We start from the raw sequence: 24,599 nt of genomic DNA, 5'->3' as shown, positions 1-24,599 counted from the left end.
TTGGACTAGATGACCTCCTGAGGTCCCTTCCAACCCTGAGATTCTATGATTCTGAAAATCCTACCTTTATCAACATAAGTTTGGGGTGGCTGCACTAATGAATGGTGTATTTCAGAGTAACAGCCGTGTTAGTCTGTATTCACAAAAAGAAAAGGAGTACTTGTGGCACCTTAGAGACGAACCAATTTATTTGAGCATGAGCTTTCGTGAGCTACAGCTCACTTCATCGGATGCATACCGTAGAAACTGCAGTAGACATTATATACACACAGAGACCATGAAACAATACCTCCTCCCACCCCACTGTCCTGCTGGTAATAGCTTATCTAAAGTGATCATCAAGTTGGGCCATTTCCAGCACAAATCCAGGTTTTCTCACCCTCCGCCCCCCCCCCCCCCCCCACAAACTCACTCTCCTGCTGGTAATAGCCCATCCAAAGTGACCACTCTCTTCACAATGTGTATGATAATCAAGGTGAGCCATTTCCTGCACAAATCCAGGTTCTCTCACTCCCTCACCCCCCTCCAAAAACCACACACACAAACTCACTCTCCTGCTGGTAATAGCTTATCCAAAGTGGTCACTTTGGATGGGCTATTACCAGCAGGAGAGTGAGTTGGGGGGGGGGGCGGAGGGTGAGAGAACCTGGATTTGTGCTGGAAATGGCCCAACTTGATGATCACTTTAGATAAGCTATTACCAGCAGGAGAGTGAGTTTGTGTGTGTATGGGGGTGGGAGGGTGAGAAAACCTGGATTTGTGCTGGAAATGGCCCACGTTGATTATCATGCACATTGTAGGGAGAGTGGTCACTTTGGATAAGCTATTACCAGCAGGAGAGTGAGTTTGTGTGTGTGGTTTTTGGAGGGGGGTGAGGGAGTGAGAGAACCTGGATTTGTGCAGGAAATGGCCCACCTTGATTATCATACACATTGTGAAGAGAGTGGTCACTTTGGATGGGCTATTACCAGCAGGAGAGTGAGTTTGTGGGGGGGGGGGGGGCGGAGGGTGAGAAAACGTGGATTTGTGCTGGAAATGGCCCAACTTGATGATCACTTTAGATAAGCTATTACCAGCAGGACAGTGGGGTGGGAGGAGGTATTGTTTCATGGTCTCTGTGTGTATATAATGTCTTCTGCAGTTTCCATGGTATGCATCCAATGAAGTGAGCTGTAGCTCACGAAAGCTCATGCTCAAATAAATTGGTTAGTCTCTAAGGTGTCACAAGTACTCCTTTTCTTTTTAATGAATGGTGTAGTTCATCCCAAATGAGTACTGGTAGGCCTTTATACTACACCACACTATTATGTATTCTGTACGTATCATTTTGCAGAAACTATTTTAGAAATGTTTTACAGTTAAAATGATCCTATTTTACATCTCCTTTTGCCTCTAGCCAGACTTCCTGAATACCATGAATGTAATTGTATGGGGTTTAAGGGAATGAATATTTGAGGAAAATCTACTCAGCCAGTTTTGAATTTGTCTGAATACACCTTTCCCATTATTACCACACCATTTTCACACACACTGAAATTTGGTATGTTAATACAGCACAGTGAGCAGATCTGTCACACTGAAAACTATTGGCTTGAAAGTAACGAAGTTATGAATGTTAAAAGTTGCTTGGCTGACATGTTACAAAAAAGTGGCACTACATCAGACTTTGCATTTCGAGAGAGGTGCACTGCATGTGGGTTTTATTATTTTTATCATTATTATTATTATAATTATCATTTATTATTATCATCTTTTATTATTGGCTAATAGCTTCTAACTCTTGCTTCTTAACAAAATGGGCACTGGCCTAACTAAGCCACTGAATTCATTTTCTGTGGGGGGACATTCAGAGTCCCTCATGGGATTGGTGCTATGTGAGAAATCACCTCTCTCCCCCACAGCTGTGCCCTCCAATGACAGCTACATTTCACTAGAACCACAAGACTGTTGATAAATAGGGGAATATCTGTGAGCACAAGAGACAGAATTTTTTTTAGGAGCTGGTCTTAGACTGTGTAACTCCCTAGCCAAAGTGATAAGAATGATCACGAACCTTACTACATCCAGAATGAAGTACAGTCTCATCTTTTTGACTTGGCTTTTTCTCAGTAAGTTCCTCTTATAGAAATATAGGACTGGAAAAGATCTTGAGAAGTCATGAACCCCAGCCCACTGCACTGAAGCAGGACCAAGTAAACCTGCACCATCACTTACAGATGTTTGTCCAACCTGTTCGTAAAAACCTCCAATGATGGGGACTTCACAACCTCCATTGGAAACCTATTCCAGAGCTTAACTACCCTTGTAGTTTGAAATTTTTGCAACTCTCTAACCTAAATTTCCCTTGCTGCTGATAAAGCCCATTGCTTCTTTTCTTACCTTCAGTGGTCACAGAGAAGAATTGATCACAGTCCTCTTTATAACAGATCTTAATATATTTGAAAACTGTTATCAAGTCTCCCTCTCAGTCTTCTTTTCTCAAGACTAAACATTTCCAATTTTTTAAACTTTTTCTCATAGGTCAGAGTTGCTAAACCTTTTATCATATTTTTTGCTCTCATCTGGACTCTCTCCAGTTTGTCCACATCTTTCCTAAAGTACGGTGCCCAGAACTGGACACATCAGTGCCTAGTAGAGAGGGACTTTTATCTCCCATGTCTTACATACAGCACTCCTGTTAATACACCCCAGAATGATATTAGCAAGTGCATCATATTGAGGACTCTCATTCAATTTGTGATGCACTGTAACCCCCGATCCTTTCCAGCTATACTGCCACCTAGCAAGTTATTCCCCATTTTCTAGTTATGCATTTGATTTTTCCTTCCCAAGTGAAGTACTTTGCACTTGTCTTTATTGAATTTCACATTGCTGAATTCAGACCAGTTGTCCAATTTGTCAAGGTTATTTTGAATTCTAGTTCTGTTCTCCAAAATGCTTGCCACCCCTCCCAGCTTGGTGTCGTCTGCATTATTGATTCCATTATTCAAGTAATTAATTAAAATATTGAATAGTTCCGGACCCAGGACTGACCTCTGCGGGACCCCACTAGATACAACCTCCCAATTTCACAGCAAACTATTGATAACTAGTCTTTGAATACGGTCTTTCAGCCAGTTGTGCACCCACCATATAGTAATTTCATCTAGACCACATTTCCCTTGTTTGCTTATGAGAATGTCATGTGGGACTGCAATGAAAGCCTTACGAAAATTAAGATATATCACATCTACTGCTTCCCAACTATCCACTAGACTAGTAACCCTGTCAAAGAAGGAAATTAGATTGGTTTGGCATAATTTGTTCTTGACAAATCCATGCTAGCTATTCCTTATTATCCTGTTGTGCTCGAGGTGCTTAGAAATCGATAGTTTAATAATTTGTTCCAGAAGCTTTCCAGGTATCAGAGTTAGGCTGATGGGTCAGTAATTCCCCAGGTCCTCTGTGTTCCCCTCTTTAAAGATAGATACTATGTTTGCCCTTCTCCAGTCCAGTGGGACCTTACCCATCTTCCAGGAGTTCTCAAAGATAATCACTAATGGTTCCGAGATTGCTTCAGCTAGTTCCTTAATTTCTTAAATTCCTTACAATTCATCCTAGGGTATGAATTTATCAGGCTCTGCTGACTTAATACAGCTATTTACTCCTCCTCATAACACAAGTACTAGGGGTCACCAAAGGAATTTAATAGGCAGCAGGTTTAAAACAAAAGGAAGTATTTCTTCACACAATTCACAGTCAACCTTTGGAACTCTTTGTGAGAGGATGTTGTGAAGGTCAAGACAATAACAGGGTTCAAAATAGAACTAGATAAATTCATGGCGGATAGGTCCATCAATGGCTGTTAGCCAGGATGGGCAGGGATGGTGTCTCTACCCTCTGTTTGCCAGAAGCTGGGAATGCGTGACAGGGAATGGATCACTTGATGATTACCTGTTCCATTCATTACCTCTGGGTCACCTGGCATTGGACATTAGACAGGATACTGGGCTAGCTGGACATTTGGTGTGACCCAGTATGTCCGTTCTTATGTTTTTAAGTTAACTTATCTCAAGACTCTTTAACCTGTTCTTTCCCTATTTTGACTTATTGTTAATATTAATTATGTTGAGTATCTGATCACCATTAACCTTTTTAGTGAAGCAAAATAGGCATTAAACATTTCCTCCTCCTTGATTTCATTAGTTATTAGCTCTTCTTCCCTGATAAATAGCGGACATACATTTTCCTTAGACTTTCTGTTGCTCCAAATGTTGCAACCTCTTCTTATTGCCTTTTATGTCTCTTGCTAGGTTTAACTCATTTTGTCCCTTAACTTTTCTGATTTTGTCCGTGTTTCCACTTTTCATAGGATTTCTTTTTGATTTTCAAGGCACTAAAGAGCTCCCCATGGAGCCATTTGCCCCCTTACTATTCTTCCTATATTTTCTTCGCAATGGGATAGTTTGCAGTTGTGCCTTTAATATTATCTCCTTGAGAAACTGCCAGCTCTCCTCAACTCCTTTTTCCCTTTGATTTTCTTCCTGTGGGACCTTACCTACCAGTTTTCTGGGTTTGTTAGTCTGCTTTTTTTAAATCATTCTCCTTATTCTGCTGCTCTCACTTTTTTTTCCTTTTCTTACAGTCATTAAATCTATCATATCATGATCACTTTCAACCACATTGCTTTCCACCTTTAGATTTACAACCAATTCCTCCCTATTTGTCAAGCCCAGCATTCTAATAAAAAACCCCGAACTCTTACCTGCTAGGAAGCAAGGGAGAAATTGATATTGTGTGTGTTTTTAATTCTTAGGGAGGGAAGATACTACAAAGATAGGTATCGTGCCAAAATTTAGATATAGAGAAGTCCTGTGACTATTTAACCCAGTTATCTTTAATTCTTCCCCCCCTTTTTTTTCTCAACACTCTTTTCCACCCTACTTCCCTTTAAATAAAGGAATTTAAATGTTAAAAAGCCCTTAACACATTGTTAAGGTTGCATAATTGAAAAACAAGAAGTCAAGAAGAGCAAATAAGTTTCTGCAGGAATCTAAACTCTGCCAAGTTGCATGTATAGCATATAATGTGTTCATTTGTTTTTCTTAAGTAATATAATCTAATATTGAAATTAATATGCTATTTATTAATAATGAAGTATTTATATTATGGTAGTGCCTAGGAATCCCAGTCAAGGATCAGGGTCCCATTATATTAGGCCTGGTATACCATAAAACACACTTGATGTGCATTGTTGTCAAGCTAACATTGTAGTGTGATCTTTGCATTAGGTCCTCAGCTGGTGTAAATCAATGTAGCTTCATACAATGGAACTGTGCTGATTTCCACTAGTTTAGCATTTGGCCCTTTAACTTTTGCAGTTCTTTTCACTTTTTATTATTTTTAATTGTGCAACTCCTAACAGTGAAGTAACATAACTTTCTGCATTCAGAATATTCATAGGTTAAAAGTGTGTGTGTGTAGGCTTAAAAAGAAAGGAAACATAAAAGTAAGGTGCTATGACACAGGACTATACAGCACTTGATGCATGTGCACTAGGGGACCTTTTAGAAGGGTTTCACTTCCACACAGTGGTTACCCTTCCCTTTGTATTTATGACAGTCCCCCTTCCTAATCTCCTCCCAAATCTGCATAAGTAGATTTATGAACAATTCTACCTTTAGAAGAACTCCAGAAAATAAAAATAAAAAACCCTTCTTTCACAAAAAAAACCCTTATGTTTTTTCTTTTCCTATTAGTTCACAGAAGTTGATGATGATGACTGGGATATATCATCTGTAGAAGAAGAAAATTGCTTATTAGCAAAAGATGAGAGAGGGCAGAAGGGAACTGCAGTTCAAAAGAATAATGAATCAAATACTGCATCAATGGTACATGCCTGGGGTGTTCCTAAGGCAAATATTCCTAAAGAGGAAGGTAACATACTCCAAACATTTACAGTATTTGAGGGGAAAATTGGATTTAAGCACCTGATATAGTTAAAGAAAAACTTAAGTGTAGTATAAAAATGTTTTAGTCACAATATCTAATTACAATGGAATGTAAATAACTTTTAAAAAAATTATTTTGTCATAAGTATATATAAAATATACAAAATTGACCCTTAAGATTCCAAGACTCTGAGCACCTTCAGGCTGCTGTCATCTTCTTTCAAAATAACCTGTCTGGGAAAAAAAAGTCTCCTTCCCCTCCCAAAAGTGGAATTTCCCCCCTAAAGTACCTGGTTTGAGAATAATATTAAATCTTTGACCTCTGGCAGTTTAAGATTTATATCTTGTGACTCAGGCTGAAAAGGGAGCTTTATACTACTGGAAAGGAGAGATTCTTATATTTCCTGTGGGGGGTACATACAATTGCTTCTAGCCCTGGACAGTTCCAAGATTTTGGACTTTAAAATAGTCATTTTTATCTGTAGAAAAGATATTTAAGTCATTTTCAGAAAGGCCTGCAATATTAGCACTGACAGCTAGTATCATGGTCCCTACTGTAATGAGGGAAGCAGTCTTCATATATAGCTGTTCATAATTTTCCTCCTGTGGGTGAAGTCCTGGCCCCGTTGAAGTCAATAGAAGTTTTGTAATTGATTTCAGTGGGGCCGTATTTCACCCTGTGTGTCAGTTGGAAGGAAAATAATGCTGAATTATGATTGATTGTAGTTTAGTTTTATCATCTAATTCATTTTTTTCATTTATTTTGTTAACAGGATTTCATGATGCTGATACAACAAGCACATTAAAAAGCAGCTTAGTCACTGTAACTGATTGGAGTGACTCTTCAGATATATAACTGTTCAATTCAAAATGGCAGACATTTCTGTTAGATCATAATACAGATTTAAAGACCTTGTCTAAAAGATTCTGACTCCTATTCATTTTTTTCAATTGTACATTAATAATAAGGAAGGTTGTTTACAAAATGTTTGTGTCTTTTAACCTTGAACAGTTTACAAGGGGATTTACATACATGTAACTAGCCCTTCAGTATTTAGAAACTTGGAGTGAAATCCTGGCTGAATTGAAGTCAATGGCAGAACTCCCACGAACTTCACTAGGGCCAGGATTTCACCCTATTGTTTCTTTGTAAGACTGAAACCAGTTTCTAGAAAAGCCCAGAAGCATTAACTAATAAACCGTTTCCTGCAGAATGTTACTTATCAGTATTTTTAAAGCCTTTTAAAAAAATGTGTAATTTTTTAATATTTTATCCTGAACTTTATATAAAAATGTGAACATTTTAAATGAACTTTTTCTTTGTATTAAAATATTAACATTTCCCAGCATGCTTTAAAGCACTGGTTCCCAAACTTGTTCCGCTGCTTGTGCAGGGAAAGCCCCTGGCGGGCCGGGCCGGTTTGTTTACCTGCCGCATCCGCAGGTTTGGCCGATCGCGGCTCCCAGTGGCCGCGGTTCACTGCTCCAGGCCAATGGGAGCTGCTGGATGCGGCGCAGGCCGAGGGACATACTGGCCGCCGCTTCCAGCGGCTCCCATTGGCCTGGAGCAGCGAACCATGGCCACTGGGAGCCGTGATCGGCCGAACCTGCAGACACGGCAGGTAAACAAACCGGCCCGGCCCGCCAGGGTCTTTCCCTACACAAGCGGCCGAACAAGTTTGGGAACCACTGATTTAAAGTAAGTGTCAAAGGCTGAAAAATGGTATAGTTTACAGATTTGTTGTATATGCCTTGAAACTTAATACTGGGAAAGTGTTTCTGCTTTACTTATTAGAATAGGTTTTAATGTATATTCATATAAAACTACAAATTATAAAAATATAGCTAGACAACTTGAACGGGTACAAGAAAGGTACAGATGTGGCATTGAACACTTAATTGTATTTTTTTTGTTTTTATATTCAATAAACTTTTGCTCTTGCAGTTGCATTAATTTCCCAAGGTAGCTGCCTTCGTAAAAAAAGACTTAGCAGCTTTTGAATTTAAATAGTAATAAACCACTAAATTTAAAAAGGCTTGAATGATTAGTACTGTATTTTTAGATGTCCTATTTTTTATTTAATTACAATGTAATACAAGCTATTCCTTTTCTATAATGTTGAGTTTTTAAAAACTAGGATTGTTGAGGATATATTTTATATATTTATCCTCTTGCCTCCCAAAATAGGTTCACCGAAACTCTGAAGGTCTTCATTTTTTGTTATTGTTGGTGACTTAATCTTTGAGAATCAGTACAACTCAATAAGTCAGTGGTCCCCAAACTGTGGGACGCGCCCCCTAAGGAGGTGCGGGGGAACGTTCAAGGGAGCAGAGCAGGGCCCGGGCCAGCTCCCACGGAGGGCAGGGAAGGAGCACCACCCGAGCCCTGCCCTCCTCTGCCCCCAACCCCGCCCTTAGCTGCGGCTCCACTCCTGGCCCCAGACCCATCCCCAGCCTCAGTCACCTTTCCCGCATCTCCCCCTTCCCCCAGGTCACAGACCGGCTCCTCGGAGGTGGCGCAGACAGGGGCAAGGGGGCACAATATGAAAAGTTGGGGGACCACTGCAATAAGTAATGACTGATTTATCCTACACCCAGTCCTGCTCCTATTTAATTCAATGGGAACTTTGCTATTGACTTCAGGGCAGTAGGTTGGGGTTCCATCTTTCTTGGGGTTGAACGGGGAGCAAATCAGGACAGACTTTGGCCCCATTGCTGGCATAATCATTTAAAGGCACTTCTAAATGTGCACCTAACACTGCAGACACTTACTTATGAGTCACCCATACTCTGTAGTCATGTCAGTTCCATTTGCTTCAGTAGAGCTGTTAATGAGAATAACCTGAATAAAGGATTGCAGGAGTGGCCCCGGTGTCAGGAAGAACATCTTATAGGTAAGCTTAACATGAAACGAGATCAGTGTGGATTGAATGTGAACCACAGAGCTGAAACTAATGCCTACCTACTTTGATATGAAAAAAACCTTGGAGAAAAAAGGAAAATACAGATGGCTGCAACTGATTTAGATCAAAATTAGCCATTCTGCCTGTCCAAACCTCAAGAAGGGTATGGGTTTGATTTTTTAAGAAGAAACTATAATTCATTATAGGTAAGGCTACGTTTTAGTCACGGGTATTTTTAGTAAAAGTCATGCACAGGTCACGGGCAATAAACAAAAATTCATGGCCCATGACCTGTCCATGACTTTTACTATATACCCCTGACTAAAACCTGGGAGGGAGTTGTGGCCCGGAGGGCATCACAGGTGCTGGAGGGAGCTGCGGGTGCTCGGGGCAGGAGGAGTGACAGTCGGCAGGGGGGGCTGGGGCAGGCTCCCTACCAGCCTCCTGGGAAGCAGCGACCCTAGCTCCTAGCTCCATATGCTGCCTCTGTTCTGCCCAAAGCCCTGGTTCTGCAAGCTCCCTTGGCTGGGAACTGCAGCCAATGGGAGCTGCAGGGGCGGTGCCTGCAGACGGATGCAGTATGTGGAGCTAGGAGCTGAGGGATGGGGAGTTTCTGTTGCCCTTCCGGGGAGCCCCCCCACATAAGCACTGCCTCACACACCAACCCTGAGCTGCCCCCCACACCCAAACTCCTGCTGCTGGAGGGTGAGGGGGGCCCAAGACTGCCTCGGCAGCGGCCGGTGCACCTGGCCAGGGGCTGCCCAAGCTGCTCAGGCGGCCTTCTGGCCAGGTGCACCGGCCGCTGCAGAAGTCAGGGAATCCATAACTTCCGTGACCTCCGTGACAAACATGGAGCCTTAATTATAGGGCATATGTCCAAAAGGTGTGCTGTGGTCATTCGTAATCTCTTAAATAAATCTGACTCATTGAATCATCATACAAATAACTGTTTTTGAAAATTGTCACAGTTCCAAGTGGAAAGAAAAACAGTGCTGCTCACTCTCCCCCTCTTAACTGAGATCTTAGAAATGTTTGCCTAACTAATTCAAGATCATCCAGCAGGGTTACCACGCGTCACATAATTTACATGTGACATTCATGCATTTGGCAGCCCTCTCATGCATTCCCACAGCCATTCTGGAATCTCCTGCAAAGTCGTCTGCAGGCACTGGCAGATTTTTCCTGTAATCACTTCTTGTGGCTGCTGGAGGCCATTCTGGTGCCTGGAACCTAGCCAGTCTGCAGGAGGAGTAAGCAAATGGAAGAGCAAATGGCTTGCTAGCAGCTGCAGTAAGGAACAAAAGGGGAACAGAGGGAGGGACAGCTGGGGTAGTGGTAGACTGGAGGAGGGATGGCAGCAGGCTCAGAGGATACAAGCTGAAGTGGGGAGGAGCAGAATGGAGGAGCTTGCCCCAGCCCTCCACACAAATCCCCAAGACTTCAGGTGCTGTTACTCTGTCCCCCAAAATTTCCTTTCAAGTTGCCTTAGACTCAACACACCATTCTCCCACAGTCTGCCCCGACTCCCTCCAATATCCTGGTCACAACTCTCTTCTCTAGGCTCCCTCGTCAGCCCTGGTTCCCCCAGCCCCTAAACTCTTGCTAACTGTCTCTCTCTCGCTTCTGTGGGATGTGAATGATTGGCTCTTGCCTCCCTCCACACCTGTTCCTCTGTTCACTGGCACCCTAAGGGAGAAATAAGGACCTGATTTTCAGAGCTGCTGATCACCTTAGCCCCTGTTGACTTCAACTGGACTTGCAAGGTGCTTAGCACTTCTGAAAATCAGGCTCTACATGACTGTTTCTCACTGGTGAAAAATTTCACATAGGGAGCTGCACAAAACTTGACTTCTGTCTCCAAATACTAAACCTATTTTGGAACCTGCTCCTATGCTGCTGCTGTGATGTACTGCATTAGATACTGTGCGTTTGATATCATACAAATAAAGTAGGTGACATACTGTTATCTGTAAATAACCTATTTATTTTTTTGTAGAAAGCAAAAACAGCAAGCGATTTACAGATATATAATTTATGTATAATACCAACATAAATTTCAAAATATTGTATAAGAAAATTTACATCAATATGTAAAATGCTGCAAGTTAATATTTTAAAAATTCATTGTCCTGGTGGTGATTATGCTGGTACTCTTCTGGAAATCACTCTGTGACTGAACTGTACAAACTGATTTGAAAACTAGCTTTGTATCATAGAACAGTACAATTAAACATAAGCATTCTTGTCAAAGTGCTTTGGAGGGCCTTTTGGTGATTTAAAATCTGCTGCACTATTGTGGACCTTTGTCCTAGAAGACATCACAGATGTGGCTCCATTGTATGTGTACCCCATTCTGAAAGACAAAAAGCTATCCATTTACAGCTCATTCTATGAACAGGTAACAATTATATGTGAGTGTGTAAAAAAAATATTCAAACTAGGAAAATAATGCGTGCTTTCTCCCAGCAAAAAACAGACCTATTATCAATTTCACTTTGCCACCTCTCACCAGTAGAGGAGGAGCAAACAAGACCAACACCTCAGTGGCTATGCATTAAAACATTCTGTTTAGGGCAGCAGAGACTCCTGCTCTCTAACGTAAACCTCATCTGTTTCAATCTAATCTACTACCTTTCATAGTTTCCCCTCCAACATCTTCCTCTTCTTCAGTCCACCTCCTTATTAATGTGTACATCAGGGGTCGGCAACCTTCGGCACACAGCCCATCAGGGTAATCTGATTGCGGACTGCAAGACATTTTGCTCATGTTGACCGTCCACAGGCCCGACCCCCCACAGCTCCCAGTGGCACAGTTTACCATTCCTGGCCAATGGGAGCTGCGGGAAGCAACAGCCAGCACGTCCCTGCAGCCCACGCTACTTCCCGCAGCTCCCATTGGCCGGGAACGGTGAACTGAGGCCAGTGGGAACTGCAGGGGGCTGTGCCTGCAGACGGTCAACGTACACAAAATGTCTCGCAGCCCGCCAGTGGATTACACTGATAGGCCGTGTGCCAAAGGTTGCAGAATCCTGGTGTACATCGTCTAACAGTCAAGCAACTTTGGGTTACTTCTGTTATGAAGGGGCAACATGTATCTGTTCAGAATGCACATATGGTATGTTGGCTGTACTATGCAACTGATTGCTTTTCCATTAGTTTCTGACACATGGCAGCAACTTTATAAGTACATGTAATCTGAAACAATGGTTTTCCTGAATGTTGGTAGTGACTTCTTAAAAGAAAAACATTAACTTTAAATTCTATTCTTTTCTTTTCTTTTTTTTTTTTTTTTGCACAATCTTTTTCAAAAGCTGGTTGTAGAATTGTTTTGAAAGCATAATCAAACTCCAGCTGTATAGCTTACCTTTCTATACATTTAATCACAAATTTGCTAATATATTGATTTATTTCAATAAAATAAGTGCAACCACTTGGGTTCTGTACCTTGGGGATTTACTGTTTTCAGCTATTGAGAAGCAGAATATACTTCCACCAATTATGCAAAGTGATGCTCCGGCCCATCCAATGAATAAAGCTGCTCCTAATTCATACCTGCAGGAAAGTCATAAATATGTTAATAAATTGTTTTCTCAGGATATAGACTAAATTTAACTGTGTGTGAGACATACAAACAAGCTAAATAAATTAACATATTTTGCTAAATAACTTTCAATACATGACACAGATATAATTGCAAAATGAACAACAAACTAACTACAAATACCGAGTCTCTTGTCATGTATTTTCCTTTTATTCAGTGAATGAGTGCTCAGCCTAAGGCTCTGATGTGCGTCTCTGCAACACTTTTCAGCCTGCACAGCCAGCCCGAGAATGCCTCGCTCAGATAGGGACTGGCACCAGTCCATGGACCTGTCATTGAGCAATGCTGGTCTAGAAAAACCTACGACGTTCCTGACACAGTTTAGGAAAGCAGCAAGCCAGTTCCTGGTATCAAAAAAGTTAAGAAACATTGCTTTAGACTACATGGGTCTGAGTGACAAGAGTTCTGCTCCACACCATAGTCACCAATGTAAGTCCCAAGCCCAGGCTTCTCTCTGATTTCAGATGCTCTGTGCTTCCCTAGCTTTGGCCCATATATCTAGTGTAGCTTCTGTCCCTCCCCTACTAATGTGGATTTGTCCCCTGCTGTGAGGAAGGCTGCTGCCCCATAGCGGGATGTGGCTTTCAGTGAGGTCAGGAAGAAAGGGATTGCCAAATAGACCATCCTGGTGTGGATCAATGGAGTGCCCATGACAACGCTAATTGACTCGAGGTGCAGCTGGACCATGGTTGGAGACAGCTGGTAGACAAGGGAAATGTTGTGGATATGATTTACCCCACATCCAGGGTGATGTGCACCTGTATCCCGTGAGGGCCGCAGAACTTGAGATAAGGGGGCATGTCCGGATAGTACGGGTTTGGGGCAGGGTGAATAAAAATCAATGATTTATTTTAAAAAATCAAAAAAATCAGTTTTATTTAAATTGGATTTTTTTCATAAGATGATACATTATAGCTCAAAGATATCTCATCATGGAATAGGGATTATAAATTCTAATTCTATAGTGTGAGACAATATATTTAGGTAATGTTGAAGAAAAGTTTTGTAAATGAGTTCCAATAGTTCGTGGATTAGGGACCCAATCTTATGGGATTCCATGGGCTTCTGCATAGATTTCAAAAAGTTCAGTGAATAGAAGATTGTTGGGGGCGGAATACATCTGGACAAGGAGAAGTCATCTGGAGATAAATGTGAGAAGGGAGGGACAGGCAGTAGAAACAAAAGTGAAACTGTTTGAGCAGCATATTTCAGCATATTCCAGAAGTCTTGAGGTCTTTTTGAGTGTAGCCTTCATTGATTTGAGATCTACCATACCATTCTCTCACTAGAAGGGAAAACCTATAATGGCAGCAGGCCGTAAAAGAGACCCAGTTAGGGAATAAGAACTATTCAAGAAATATACGTTTGCTGATGATGTTTTAAAGAAAGTCACACCAGTGAACTGGTGGTGGTAGTCACTTAAGCACTTGGATTCAGAGACTGTTGAAGTGATAATCTCACTTTTAACAGCAGTAGCTTCTTCTGCCAGTGTAACAAGAATATTTTCTTCCTTTGGACTAATTCATTCCAAGTTGAGAAATGGTTTGGGACCTGAAAAAGCAGGAAAGCTTGTTTTTCTTTTCCAGATTATGAACAAACAGGAAAATGAAGGTGAAGACGACTGCGTTAGCTGCAGAAGCCAATATTTTAAGTTTCTCATGTTGACCTGGCTGACCTAGTTGATTTAATTTTTTTTAGTATTTCATTTAACTATTTTAGTTAAAAACAATTTTAACAAAAACAAACCTGAAGTTAAAAAACTTGAATGTTTAACTAAATTCAAAAATTCATATGCTTGTTTTGTTAAAATATTATGTTTGCTGTAGAAGAAAAAAATCCAGAATACATAACGTTGTTGTTTTAGTTAAATAAAACAATTTAAATGTCTGTCTGGTGATGTTCTCCTAATACAGCATGGCAAGAAAATCCTCCAAATATTAACCTGTTGAATTGGAGATATTTATGAAATCATTGGGAGGTGAACTATCTGCTTCAATTACCTTTGGTAAATGAAATAACCAAACAATCATTCATTTTCTGATATTGCTGTAAAACTAATCTGAAAAGTTTTCAAAATCAATCACTTTAAAAATGTATAGTGTGTACCTTCTAAAAATGAAACCTACATCTATCTGAGTTGTGAAGACTATGTATTAAGGTTATAACAAGCAACAAGAATGCACTTTATGTAGAAATCCATGGTTTAATCGAGTCTTCCTGACTAGTGACTTAAATCAAATCCACCCTAGTTGGCGGTCTCACAGACCCGCATGTACCCAGCTATCCTGGGGCAGGATCTGGAGGAATTCAGGGAGATTGAAAAATTCAGAGAAGAAGGAGGTCACCAGGGAAAGGACCCAGACCCTCCAGAGGCAGGGAACCTGGATCAAGGAAGGAATGATGATGACCCTGGAGAAGGCCGCTCGGCCCTAGAGCCACCAAAAGGGAGGCAGAGGCTCACAAACCCCAAAACTGGGAGGAACTGACTACGGAGATGGACTTTATCAGTGCCCAGAAGGAGGATCCAACGCTGAGCCAGGCCTATGAACAGCACACCAAAGTATATGGGGAGGTAGTTAATCCCCAGTAGGCGTGGTGGTTATGGTCCTATTTTGAATTGCAGGAGGAACGGTTATAGCAGATGACTCAACATGCACAAACAGGCAAGACCCAAGCTCAACTACTGGCCCCCAAGAGGTTCTGGGGGCAGGTGCTGCATGTGGCCAATACGATACCCTCTGGGGTGGCACCTTGGCATGAGAAGACCCTGGATTGAGTGGGGCTCAGGTTTTACTGGTTGGGGGGGGTGCATGTGGAGGTTAAAGGTTATTGCACCTCCTGCCCTGAGTGTCAACTGGTCAGGGTTCATGTAGTACAGCACCACATAGCCTCTGAGCTGGGGAGGAAGGTTCAGGAGAACCCACACTCAGTACTGCAGAAGATGTGGGAAATGGTCTGCCAGGAGCTGTAGGCTATGTTGGAAATCAGGGTAGTTGAAGAATCCAAGAGCGAATGGTGGAGTCCCATCATGTTGGTGCCAAAACCTGACAGGTTACCCTGTTTTTGTATTGACTTTCAGAAGGTGGATGCCATTTCAAAATTTGATGCCTATCTGATGCCCTGGGTAGACGAGCTGCTGAATAGACTGGAGCCACCAAGTATCTTTTGACCCTTGATCTCCCAAGGGCTGCTAGCTGATCCTACTGATGGCTGAATCTAGGGAGAAAACCGCCTTCTCTACCCCTCTGGGGGCTTTACCAGTTTAAAACCATATTGAACTGTGAGGATGAGCAGTAGATTAGAGTTGCTAACCCCGGTTGCTCATCCTCCCCTTCCCTATTTCTCAGTTCAAGGCTGGTCTCTTCATTAAGATGATCTGGCTCAGAAAGGCTACAGGCTCAGTGGTCTCCTCATCCCTTCCCAGTTGATACTTCCGCTTCCCCACCAGGCTCAGGGCAAACGTTATAACTTCCAAATCTTCCATGGAGAGCCCTAAAACCTACATCCCAACCTCAGGGCTCAGTACAGGGAATAGGGACCCTCCCCATCCACAACCTACCTTCCCCCCCTCCCCTCTTGACAATAGTGCTGTGGTATCCGGATTGTATGTTCGAGAAGTCCATGTGAGCCGCTTATAGTAAATCTGCATTGATGAATAGGGCAGTTCAATAGAAACCCCTGTTTGATGTGAAGCAGAGGAAAGTTTAGAAACAGCATACTTTTGCCTTAATTCTGAACACTATTTCCATGTCAACAATGCCTACTTTAATATGAAGTGAAACATACTGCTGAGAACACCCTTAAACTGTTCTGTGAAGCTCCTGAATGTTTTTATAAATGTGTTTTTATTACAATAGTGTAACCCACCTACCTCCTGGGTGTGGTGTTCTGGCCCCTCTCCTGGCACTGAGACCACTTAGAGATTAATGAGTCTGCTATAGCTTTAGCTAAGGGCCATGTGGCTTTCCGCTCATGCAGTAGAGGCTTATGCATTTAGCTCCATAGGGCCCAGGTTCAATCCTGCCTGCTGACAACTAGGGTCTGTCAGTCTTACACTGGCACTTAAGAATGCTAATCAAAACTCAGATTATATAAGGTATAGCACAGATATTTAACACAGAAGAATGTCAGCATTAATGTTCTTACCAGATATATTGAAATGTGTAAGTTGTTACGAAAGAAAACTACAGCAGTAGTAGTTCCAAATGGAAAGTGGCCAGGTGGCATATCTAAATTCACCCACCTTTTTGTTTGGTTTTTGTACCACATGGAATTGTTCCTCTTTAAGTTATTGTCTACTGCTTTGCTGGTTTCATATTTGTGGGTTTTAGTGCTGCATTTGGTAATCCCTTCCCTTGTTTGTGAAGATGTTTTTCTTAAGACTCCCTTGTGTGGGAATGGAAATGTGTAAATAGCACTGTGCACTCAAGGGCATCTGAGCCTCTGCATGCTTTAAAGTTAAAGGGACCATAGCAGGACCCAGAGGAACATTTCTGAGTTTCAGTGCTGAAAACCGAGAACTGGGAAAGAAAAGTTATCCAGATCCTAAAATACCACCTAGGGCACGGTGGTACTTCCTTGTCTTTCCCCCTGCAAAAATGGTGGAGGAAGAGCCAACATTCCCTTGAAGAGCTGGGAAGCAAGAGCAGGCCATCAACAGGTAAGACTGAGGATGAAGGAATGGTTAGACTTTTGACATCGCCCTTTCATCATCCTTATATTATTGCTTCTCTCCTTCCTCCCATTAAGCATCAAGCTGATTGTAGAAATGTCACATTATATCCAAATTTCAGCTCCAATAGCGCAACCCGGAATTGACACCTATAGTAAGAACTTGTTTACTTGATAAAATATTCTGTATGATGGAAAAGACACTTGAAACCAATATAATATGCACCAGTGCAATTATACTCCTCATCTTATGGCACTCATGATAAAAAGCCAAACACACTTTCTGTCATATCAATATCATTAACCATCCACTAAAAAGAGAAAACTAATTTATGCAAGACATTAAGTTTATTTTGTTTCAAGATAGTTAAATACATTTCTTGATATCTTGCGCTTAAATATTTCTAAACAATGAAAAAATCTTAATAAAAATCTAAAATGGGGTTTAAAACTAAATCAGTACTTTAAAATTCAGACACATATTGCTTCAGTTGTTTTGTGCAATTAACATGCTGACTACAGACCCCCACAATCCAACAACGTATCAGGTCTAGAATTGGAAATGTGTGCTTCAATAAATCTGACACCACCACTTTGGGGGTTTAATGTCTTTGATCTGTCTCATCACCATTAAAAGAGCTGATAGATGCTAAACGTTTTATGGGTGATGTCCTAAGTTTTGAACCCAGGCCTGGTAGTCGCCAGACAGCTGTCCCATCCTGGCCTCTACCCAGTGGCTACTGAAAGCATTTGGGCTAAGAAGCTACCGGGATAATAGGCCCTGCAAAGGCACCTCCCACAGGAGCTCTGATTGGAGGATTGCCCAGCTCCACTGGTCCAACTACACTATTTAATGAGAAGGAGGCACAGGAAGTCTGTCTGAGGCTGCAACAAGGTGGTTTCTGATTGTGGCTATATTGGACCGGGCTTCTTACATCCAACCCTGTTCCTGATTCCTGCTCTGCTCCTGCCTTTGCTCTGGTTTCCACCGTGCTGCTCTGTGCTTGATCCTTGCCTGTCCTCCTACCTCAGTTGACCCTTGGTGCTGGTATTTGACATCTGACCTCTGCTCTGATCCTCCACTTCAATTCCCGGTTCTGTCTCTGGCTTGACCCCTGGCTCTGGTAACTAGCGGTTGATTATGGTGCTGACCCTTAGCTTCATTCCTCAACCTGGATGCCTGCTCCGCCCACTAGACCTGATTCCTGCCCTGACTACTTGGCAAAACTGCCTACATTCAAGTCCATAACTTTATGATTGTGCATCACTTTAAGTTCAGGGATATAGCAGTTGCTTTTCCGGCTTTCCTCTAAGATTTCAATCCATATAGTTTGTCTGTATGTGGTAATTTCTTTTACTGATATCTTCCTCCACTTTTGCCCAAAAGAGGAATAGAATTTTTTCTCCCCCGCAATGAACTAATAGATAGTTTCTTTTCTGTCCAAAGGGTGGCACAATAGTGCAATGTGGCTTTATACAAATGATTTTAGTCTCCTCACTAATGTTCTCTGATATTTCCATTTAATCCCTCATCTCTAGTTACAAAATGCATTTTCCCAAAACTCTTTCGCTACTTCTCTACAAAAGTAGAGTTCTTTTGACTTACACCAGTATTTGGTATTAAGTCATTCCTACCTAATTTTCAATGCCATTTACCTTCCTCCTATTTGAAATTAGTTGGAAAAGAAAAATCTATCCTCTCAACCTCTATACAGTACAATGAATTTTATCTAATCCAATTTTTTCAGTGCTTAAGTAACCAACCTCAAAGCTTGCCATCCAAACTCCATTATGTACCATATTAAAACCCATTACGGACCTTGTTGCCTCTTGAACATTTTTGAAAGCACTTTCTTTACAAACAGCTCTCAATATTTTGGGTTTTTCTTCCTTTTGTTTTGTTGTTAAGAATATTTAAATGAAGAAGGATCTTTATTCTTTAGAAGTTAAACTAGCTGGCTTCGTAAGGGCCCAATCCAACTTCCACTGAAATCAATGGCAGTCTTTCAAGTGACTTCAATGAGAGCTCGATCAGGCCCTAATGCCATATAACCTTGATACAGTTTGCTGAGAAATTGGTGAAGAACAATTCAGAGAAGAGCAATAAAGTGTTTAAGGGGCTGGAAGAATTGACTTTTTGCAGAAAAATTAAAAGAATGACTAAAAAACTACAGGAAATAGTGTCATGAACTGAAAACCATCCACAACTGTTCAAAACGAGAGATTTAATGTAATCAAGAAGGTAGGACTAGGTAATATAGGATTAAATTGCAATTAAAAACTCCTCAGTCAATAAGAACAGCTAAAGATATAGAACTTAAACTACAGCAAGGAATATTTGGTGTAAACATTAGAAAAATCAGCTCTGGAAACATCGTTATTACAGATATAGAGGGAGATCCATCTATTGGAGATGGCTTAGAAAAAGTTCAATCAACCTTGCCCGTGCGCAGGTTGCTGTCCCATTCTGCTCCAAACAGTCTACACGTGCCCTAGAAGGTCAGACTTTTAGCCTCTTCTAGAGTTTGACTTCACTGGTAATGCAAATAATCACATGATCAGAACATAACTCAGCATGAGGTTTCTCCCTAAGCAAGGCTGTTCCTGGGGCTTCCTGCAGGACCTTGGTGTCTCTGCAGCTAATTCTCTCTGACTAGAGATTTGTGCCCACCTCTCTATGCTGCTGGAAGTAACAAGCTGTATCTACCACAGTAAGTCAGCAGAAGGTACCCAGCAGCTTTACGCAGGTTTCTGTTTCCTACTATCAAGATGGGACAACACAGTCCCTGCATCTCTGTATGCAATTGTTATGAACCCTGCTACCCTATTACACTGCTGAAGTGCAGAAGAATAGAGTGAGGCTCTTCCAGTTCAAATGATGTTGCTTATTCCTCACCCGGTGACGTAATTTTTAGTTAATAGTATCACAGTCCTCCCCCCAGCACCAACTGTGTTGTCACAAGCAGAACTGTACAATTTCAGGGGAGGAATATGTAGCAGGAGTTGAGTGAATTCCTAAGCAACAGAGTTCTTCTTTGAGTGCTTGCCCATGTCAATTCCAATCTGGTGTGCGCGCACCCCATGCACAGCAGCCGGAAAAGTTCTCCCCTAGCAGTATCTGTCGGGTTGGCCTGGGCACTCCTTGGGGTCACACCTTCATGGTGCTCAATAAAAAGCCCTGCCGACCCACCACCCCCTTAGGTCTGTCTTACTGCCAGTGACGGTTAGCTGGAATGTTTGTTCTCTTGCTTCGGCAAGCTTCCCCACTTTAGCAGTGAACTTTTTCCTGTTCTGCATATAGTTAGCAGTTAGTATTAGTTTGTTGTCTATAGATTTAGTTCGGGGTACCTCCCCTTCCCCTTTCTCTCCCGGCACCAGGGCATGCCTTGGTCCCCCCAGGTTTTAAAGCCTGTGAGAACTGTGGCAAGTCTATGCCCAAGAGCGACCCACACACTTCGTGTTTGAAGTGGCTGGGAGAGAGTCATCTCAAGAACCATTAGGCTGCAACCTCTGCTGTGGTTTTACACGCCCCATAACAGGCAAGATGGCTCCCGGTGGAGGAACAGGAACTCCAGAAAGAGACCTCATCCTTCTTCAGGTCAGGGTTCTGGCCAGTTGAAGCCATCTTCAGGCCAAAACCAGGCCTTTTGAAGGCACGTTCAAGGATGGCGCAACAGTACGAACACTGGATCCTCCCCATGTTACCTTCTTGTGTCGAATATCCCCTTTCTACCCTGCATGGGCCCATATTACATTAGACCATTTGGTGCTTGGCACAGTAGAAAGGGGATACTCCCTCCAATTCTTGTCCCTCCCACCCCCCTTCCCTGTCTCTCTTCAGGGACCCTTCTCACGAGCAACTCCGCATACAGAAGGTGCACTCACTCCTACCGCTGGGGGCAGTGGAAGAGGTTCCTCAGGAGCTAAGGGCCCAGTATTTCCTAATACTGAAAGCTTAGGGCAGGCTCAGGCCCATCCTAGACCTGAGAGATCTCAACAAGTTCATGAAGAAACTGAAGTTTCACGTGATCTCCTTAGCCTCCATCAGCCCTTCCATGGAGGGGACTGGTATGCCGCCCTCGACCTAAAAGACACTTATTTTCAACCGCAATCACTGTCCCACAGGAGGTACCTCAGGTTTGTGGTAAACCACATTCATTACCAGTTCACAGTCATCCTGTTCAGCCTCTCAGTGGTGTCTCAAGTGTTTACCAAATGCATGGCGGTCATGGCCACTTTCCTGCGTAGGCGACAGGTTCAGGAGTTTCCATACCTCGATGACTGGCTGATCAAGGGCTGCTCCAGAGAGCAAGTGGAGGTGTAAGTACAGTTCTGCTAGCCTTTACTCATACAATAAGGATAACAAATTTCATTACCCACCCACCCCCACAATACTTAAGTGATCTGAAACCCAACACCAGCCAAAAGTGATCATTTTGGCAAAGCAGCTCTGTTATGCTGAGCACCCAGGCAGAGTAGGTGTGTCTATCTAAACATGGTCTGCTCCTGAAATCTTTTCCCCCAGTTCATCAGTAGACGTCAAAGAAAGCAAACTCAAGCCCGGCTTACATCAGCAAGGCATCTGACACAACCAGGACATGGGCAGTCAGACTTAATGGTCAGAGCAGGCAGCAGGAGGCAGGCAGGGTCAGTTTACCAGGAGCTTGGGGTCAGGCACTAGGTTACAGAAAGCAATCAAAGAGCAAAGTCAAGGACAAGCCAGCGCCTAGGGTCTAATCACAAACAGGGTCTGGAGCAAAGACAGATAGGCAATCTGTGCTATTGCTCAGACAGCTCCCCTTCATGACTTCCTGGTTTAAGTATTGACACAGGCTAATCAGTGGGCTCTGTGAACCCACCACTCAGCTCGTGCTGGGAAGTACATCCTGCTGAGCCCAGCCTCATAGGGTCCTCCTGTGGAAGCCAAGCCTAAGCCTCCACTAGTGCTGCAGAGGTGTTAGTAGCCCAGAGTCTTTATGGTCCTAGGTTCCACCCCTGGAGGTTCTTACAGCCTTAAAGTATGGTCCAACATCACTAAACCTCTCTAGCCCGGTAATCAATTCACAGCTTAAAGAGAAATGGGAAAAGCTTGTATGCCAAGTAAATTCAGATAAATATATTTTAAATGGTTTAGGGTGTGCATCATGCTAAGAAGGTGAATAAAAAACAAAACCACTTTAAAGGCAGAAAAATAGTAGGACAGCAATAAATACACCAAAATAAAAACTTGATAGGTTGAATGCTGTCCATTAGGAGACAGATAAGCATGATACGACAGACATTGATGGGATAGACTTTAGGCACTGGAATGAAGAGTAGGAAGTCACACAGGCATCCTGTAACAGCAGAATAATAATTACTGAGGCCCAGGTATGCAAGTATATACAGAGGAAAGAATGTTTAAGGAAAGAATACCAAAACCTGTTGCAAAGGGAGAGAGGGCAGTCAACTGACATACTAGTCATACTCTAAAACAAGTTCATCCCTTGAACTACCCCTACTGGCTTTATCCTGGTATCCCTCAGCCTTCCCCTTTGCATGTGATGATTTGTGTGCTGACTCTTCACTTAACACCACCTTTTCATCTTTCGGGCAATTGCTGCCAGTGGTCATGGAGCAAAATGTGCTTCAAGCTTTTTCAGAGTTTTAGCCTCAGCTGTCTTTGATCACATGGGCTAGTGGAGACCAACAACGAACAGTCTACAGAAGGCGCAATTTTTAGGCGCCTTTTCAGAAGGCGTAGAATTTTTGGAAAGGTTGGTGGTAGGTCTTTCAAGAAGAACTAGAGATGTCTGTTAGTTATCTTGACAGGCGTGTCCAGCTAACATAAATGACTCCTACCAAACTTTCCATGAATTAGGATATCAATCCTTAGAGGCAATTGCCAACAGGATTTTCCTGGGTGGTCACAAGAGGAAACAGGAATTCATATCTGCTGGTTATGAACAGGAGGCCATTAATAAGAGAGAGGAACTCATTCAATGGCTGATCAAGTCAGGTGTGCTCAATGAAGAGAGTCCATCACACAGATGGTCTTTACTCATTCTAGTCAGAGAGCCTGGCAGTCTATCTGGAGATTCCAGCCTTGTCAAAAATGAGTTTCTAGTCACTGAAAATGCTGTTGCATCCTAGCTAGTGGCTGTACATAGAAGTTGGATAAGTCATTCAATCGTATAGTCAAAACTGAGATCACAGAGAGGTGGTAGGCTTCTAGTGCATATTCAAACCTGAAAGCTCCCTTTTCAGATACAGAGCTGTACCTGACCACGAAGCTTATGAGAACATAAGCTTATGAGAATGGCTCGGCAGCAGTTCAGCAGAAAAGGACCTAGGGGTTACAGTGGACAAGAAGCTGGATATGAGTCAACAGTGTGCCCTTGGTGCTAAGAAGGCCAATGGCATTTTGGGATGTATATGTAGGGGCATTGCCAGCAGATCGAGGGACGTGATCTTTCCCCTCTATTCGACACTGGTGAGGCCTCATATGGAGTACTGTGTCCAGTTTTGGGCCCCACACTACAAGAAGGATGTGGAAAAATTGGAAAGAGTCCAGCGGAGGGCAACAAAAATGATTAGGGGACTGGAACACATGCCTTATGAGGAGAGGCTGAGGGAACTGGGATTGTTTAGTCTGCGGAAGAGAAGAATGAGGGGGGATTTGATAGCTGCTTTCAACTACCTGAAAGGGGGTTCCAAAGAGGATGGATCTAGACTGTTCTCAGTGGTAGCTGATGACAGAACAAGGAGTAATGGTCTCAAGATGCAGTGGGGGAGGTTTAGGTTGGATATTAGGAAAAACTTTTTCACTAGGAGGGTGGTGAAACACTGGAATGCTCTTTTAAGACTTCTGAAAGCATGCCTCGTCCCTGAGATTTTGGAAGGCACTTCAGATTCTTAAACGTTGGATTGACCTTAAACCTTCTTTGTGTTTTGTCAGATCTGCAGTGAAAGTGTTCTTAAAACGAACAACATGTGCTGGGTCATCATCCGAGACTGCTATAACATGAAATATATGGCAGAATGCGTGTAAAACAGAGCAGGAGACGTACAGTTCTCCCCAAGGAGTTCAGTCACAAATTTAATTAACACATTATTTTTGAACGAGCATCACCAGCATGGAAGCATATCCTCTGGAATGTTGGCCAAAGCATGATAGGGCATACAATTGTTTAGCATATCTAGCATGTAAATACCTTACAATGCCAGCTACAAAAGTGCCATGCAAATGTCTGTTCTCACTTTCTAGTGACATTATAAATAAGAAGAGGGCAGCATTATCTCCTGTAAATGTAAACAAACTTGTTTGTCTTAGCAATTGGCTGAATAAGTAATAGGACTGACTGGACTTGTAGTCTCTGAAGTTTTACATTGTTTTGTTCTTGAATGCAATTATGTAACAAAAAAAATCTACATTTGTAAGTTGCACTTTCATGACAAAGAGATTGCACTTGTATGAGGTGAGTTGAAAAATACTATTTCTTTTATCATTTCAAC

The 24,599-nt window shown here is 42.4% G+C and overlaps 2 protein-coding genes across 6 annotated transcripts in view; one reads left to right on the top strand and one right to left on the bottom strand.

Annotated features, from left to right (window-relative positions):
* Nucleotides 1–7,336, top strand: part of DZIP1 (DAZ interacting zinc finger protein 1) — an 85,273-nt gene extending 77,937 nt beyond the window's left edge. For all 3 annotated transcript variants that reach the window (XM_073347953.1, XM_073347964.1, XM_073347942.1), the window contains 2 exons: nucleotides 5,739–5,916; nucleotides 6,704–7,336. In XM_073347953.1, the coding sequence (XP_073204054.1) occupies nucleotides 5,739–5,916; nucleotides 6,704–6,786 (261 nt within the window). In that variant the 3' untranslated portion in view covers nucleotides 6,787–7,336. The remainder of the gene's footprint in view (nucleotides 1–5,738; nucleotides 5,917–6,703) is intronic.
* A 3,460-nt stretch (nucleotides 7,337–10,796) lies between these two features.
* The window catches only part of CLDN10 (claudin 10), a 110,252-nt gene continuing 96,449 nt past the window's right edge, over nucleotides 10,797–24,599 (bottom strand). For all 3 annotated transcript variants that reach the window (XM_073347911.1, XM_073347929.1, XM_073347921.1), the window contains 2 exons: nucleotides 12,278–12,385; nucleotides 10,797–11,186 (listed from right to left, as the gene is read on the bottom strand). In XM_073347911.1, the coding sequence (XP_073204012.1) occupies nucleotides 11,060–11,186; nucleotides 12,278–12,385 (235 nt within the window). In that variant the 3' untranslated portion in view covers nucleotides 10,797–11,059. The remainder of the gene's footprint in view (nucleotides 11,187–12,277; nucleotides 12,386–24,599) is intronic.

The sequence above is a fragment of the Lepidochelys kempii genome, chromosome 1, assembly GCF_965140265.1.
Source record: "Lepidochelys kempii isolate rLepKem1 chromosome 1, rLepKem1.hap2, whole genome shotgun sequence".
In the NCBI taxonomy this organism is placed as follows: domain Eukaryota; kingdom Metazoa; phylum Chordata; order Testudines; family Cheloniidae; genus Lepidochelys; species Lepidochelys kempii.
This window is presented reverse-complemented; position numbering and strand designations above follow the sequence as displayed.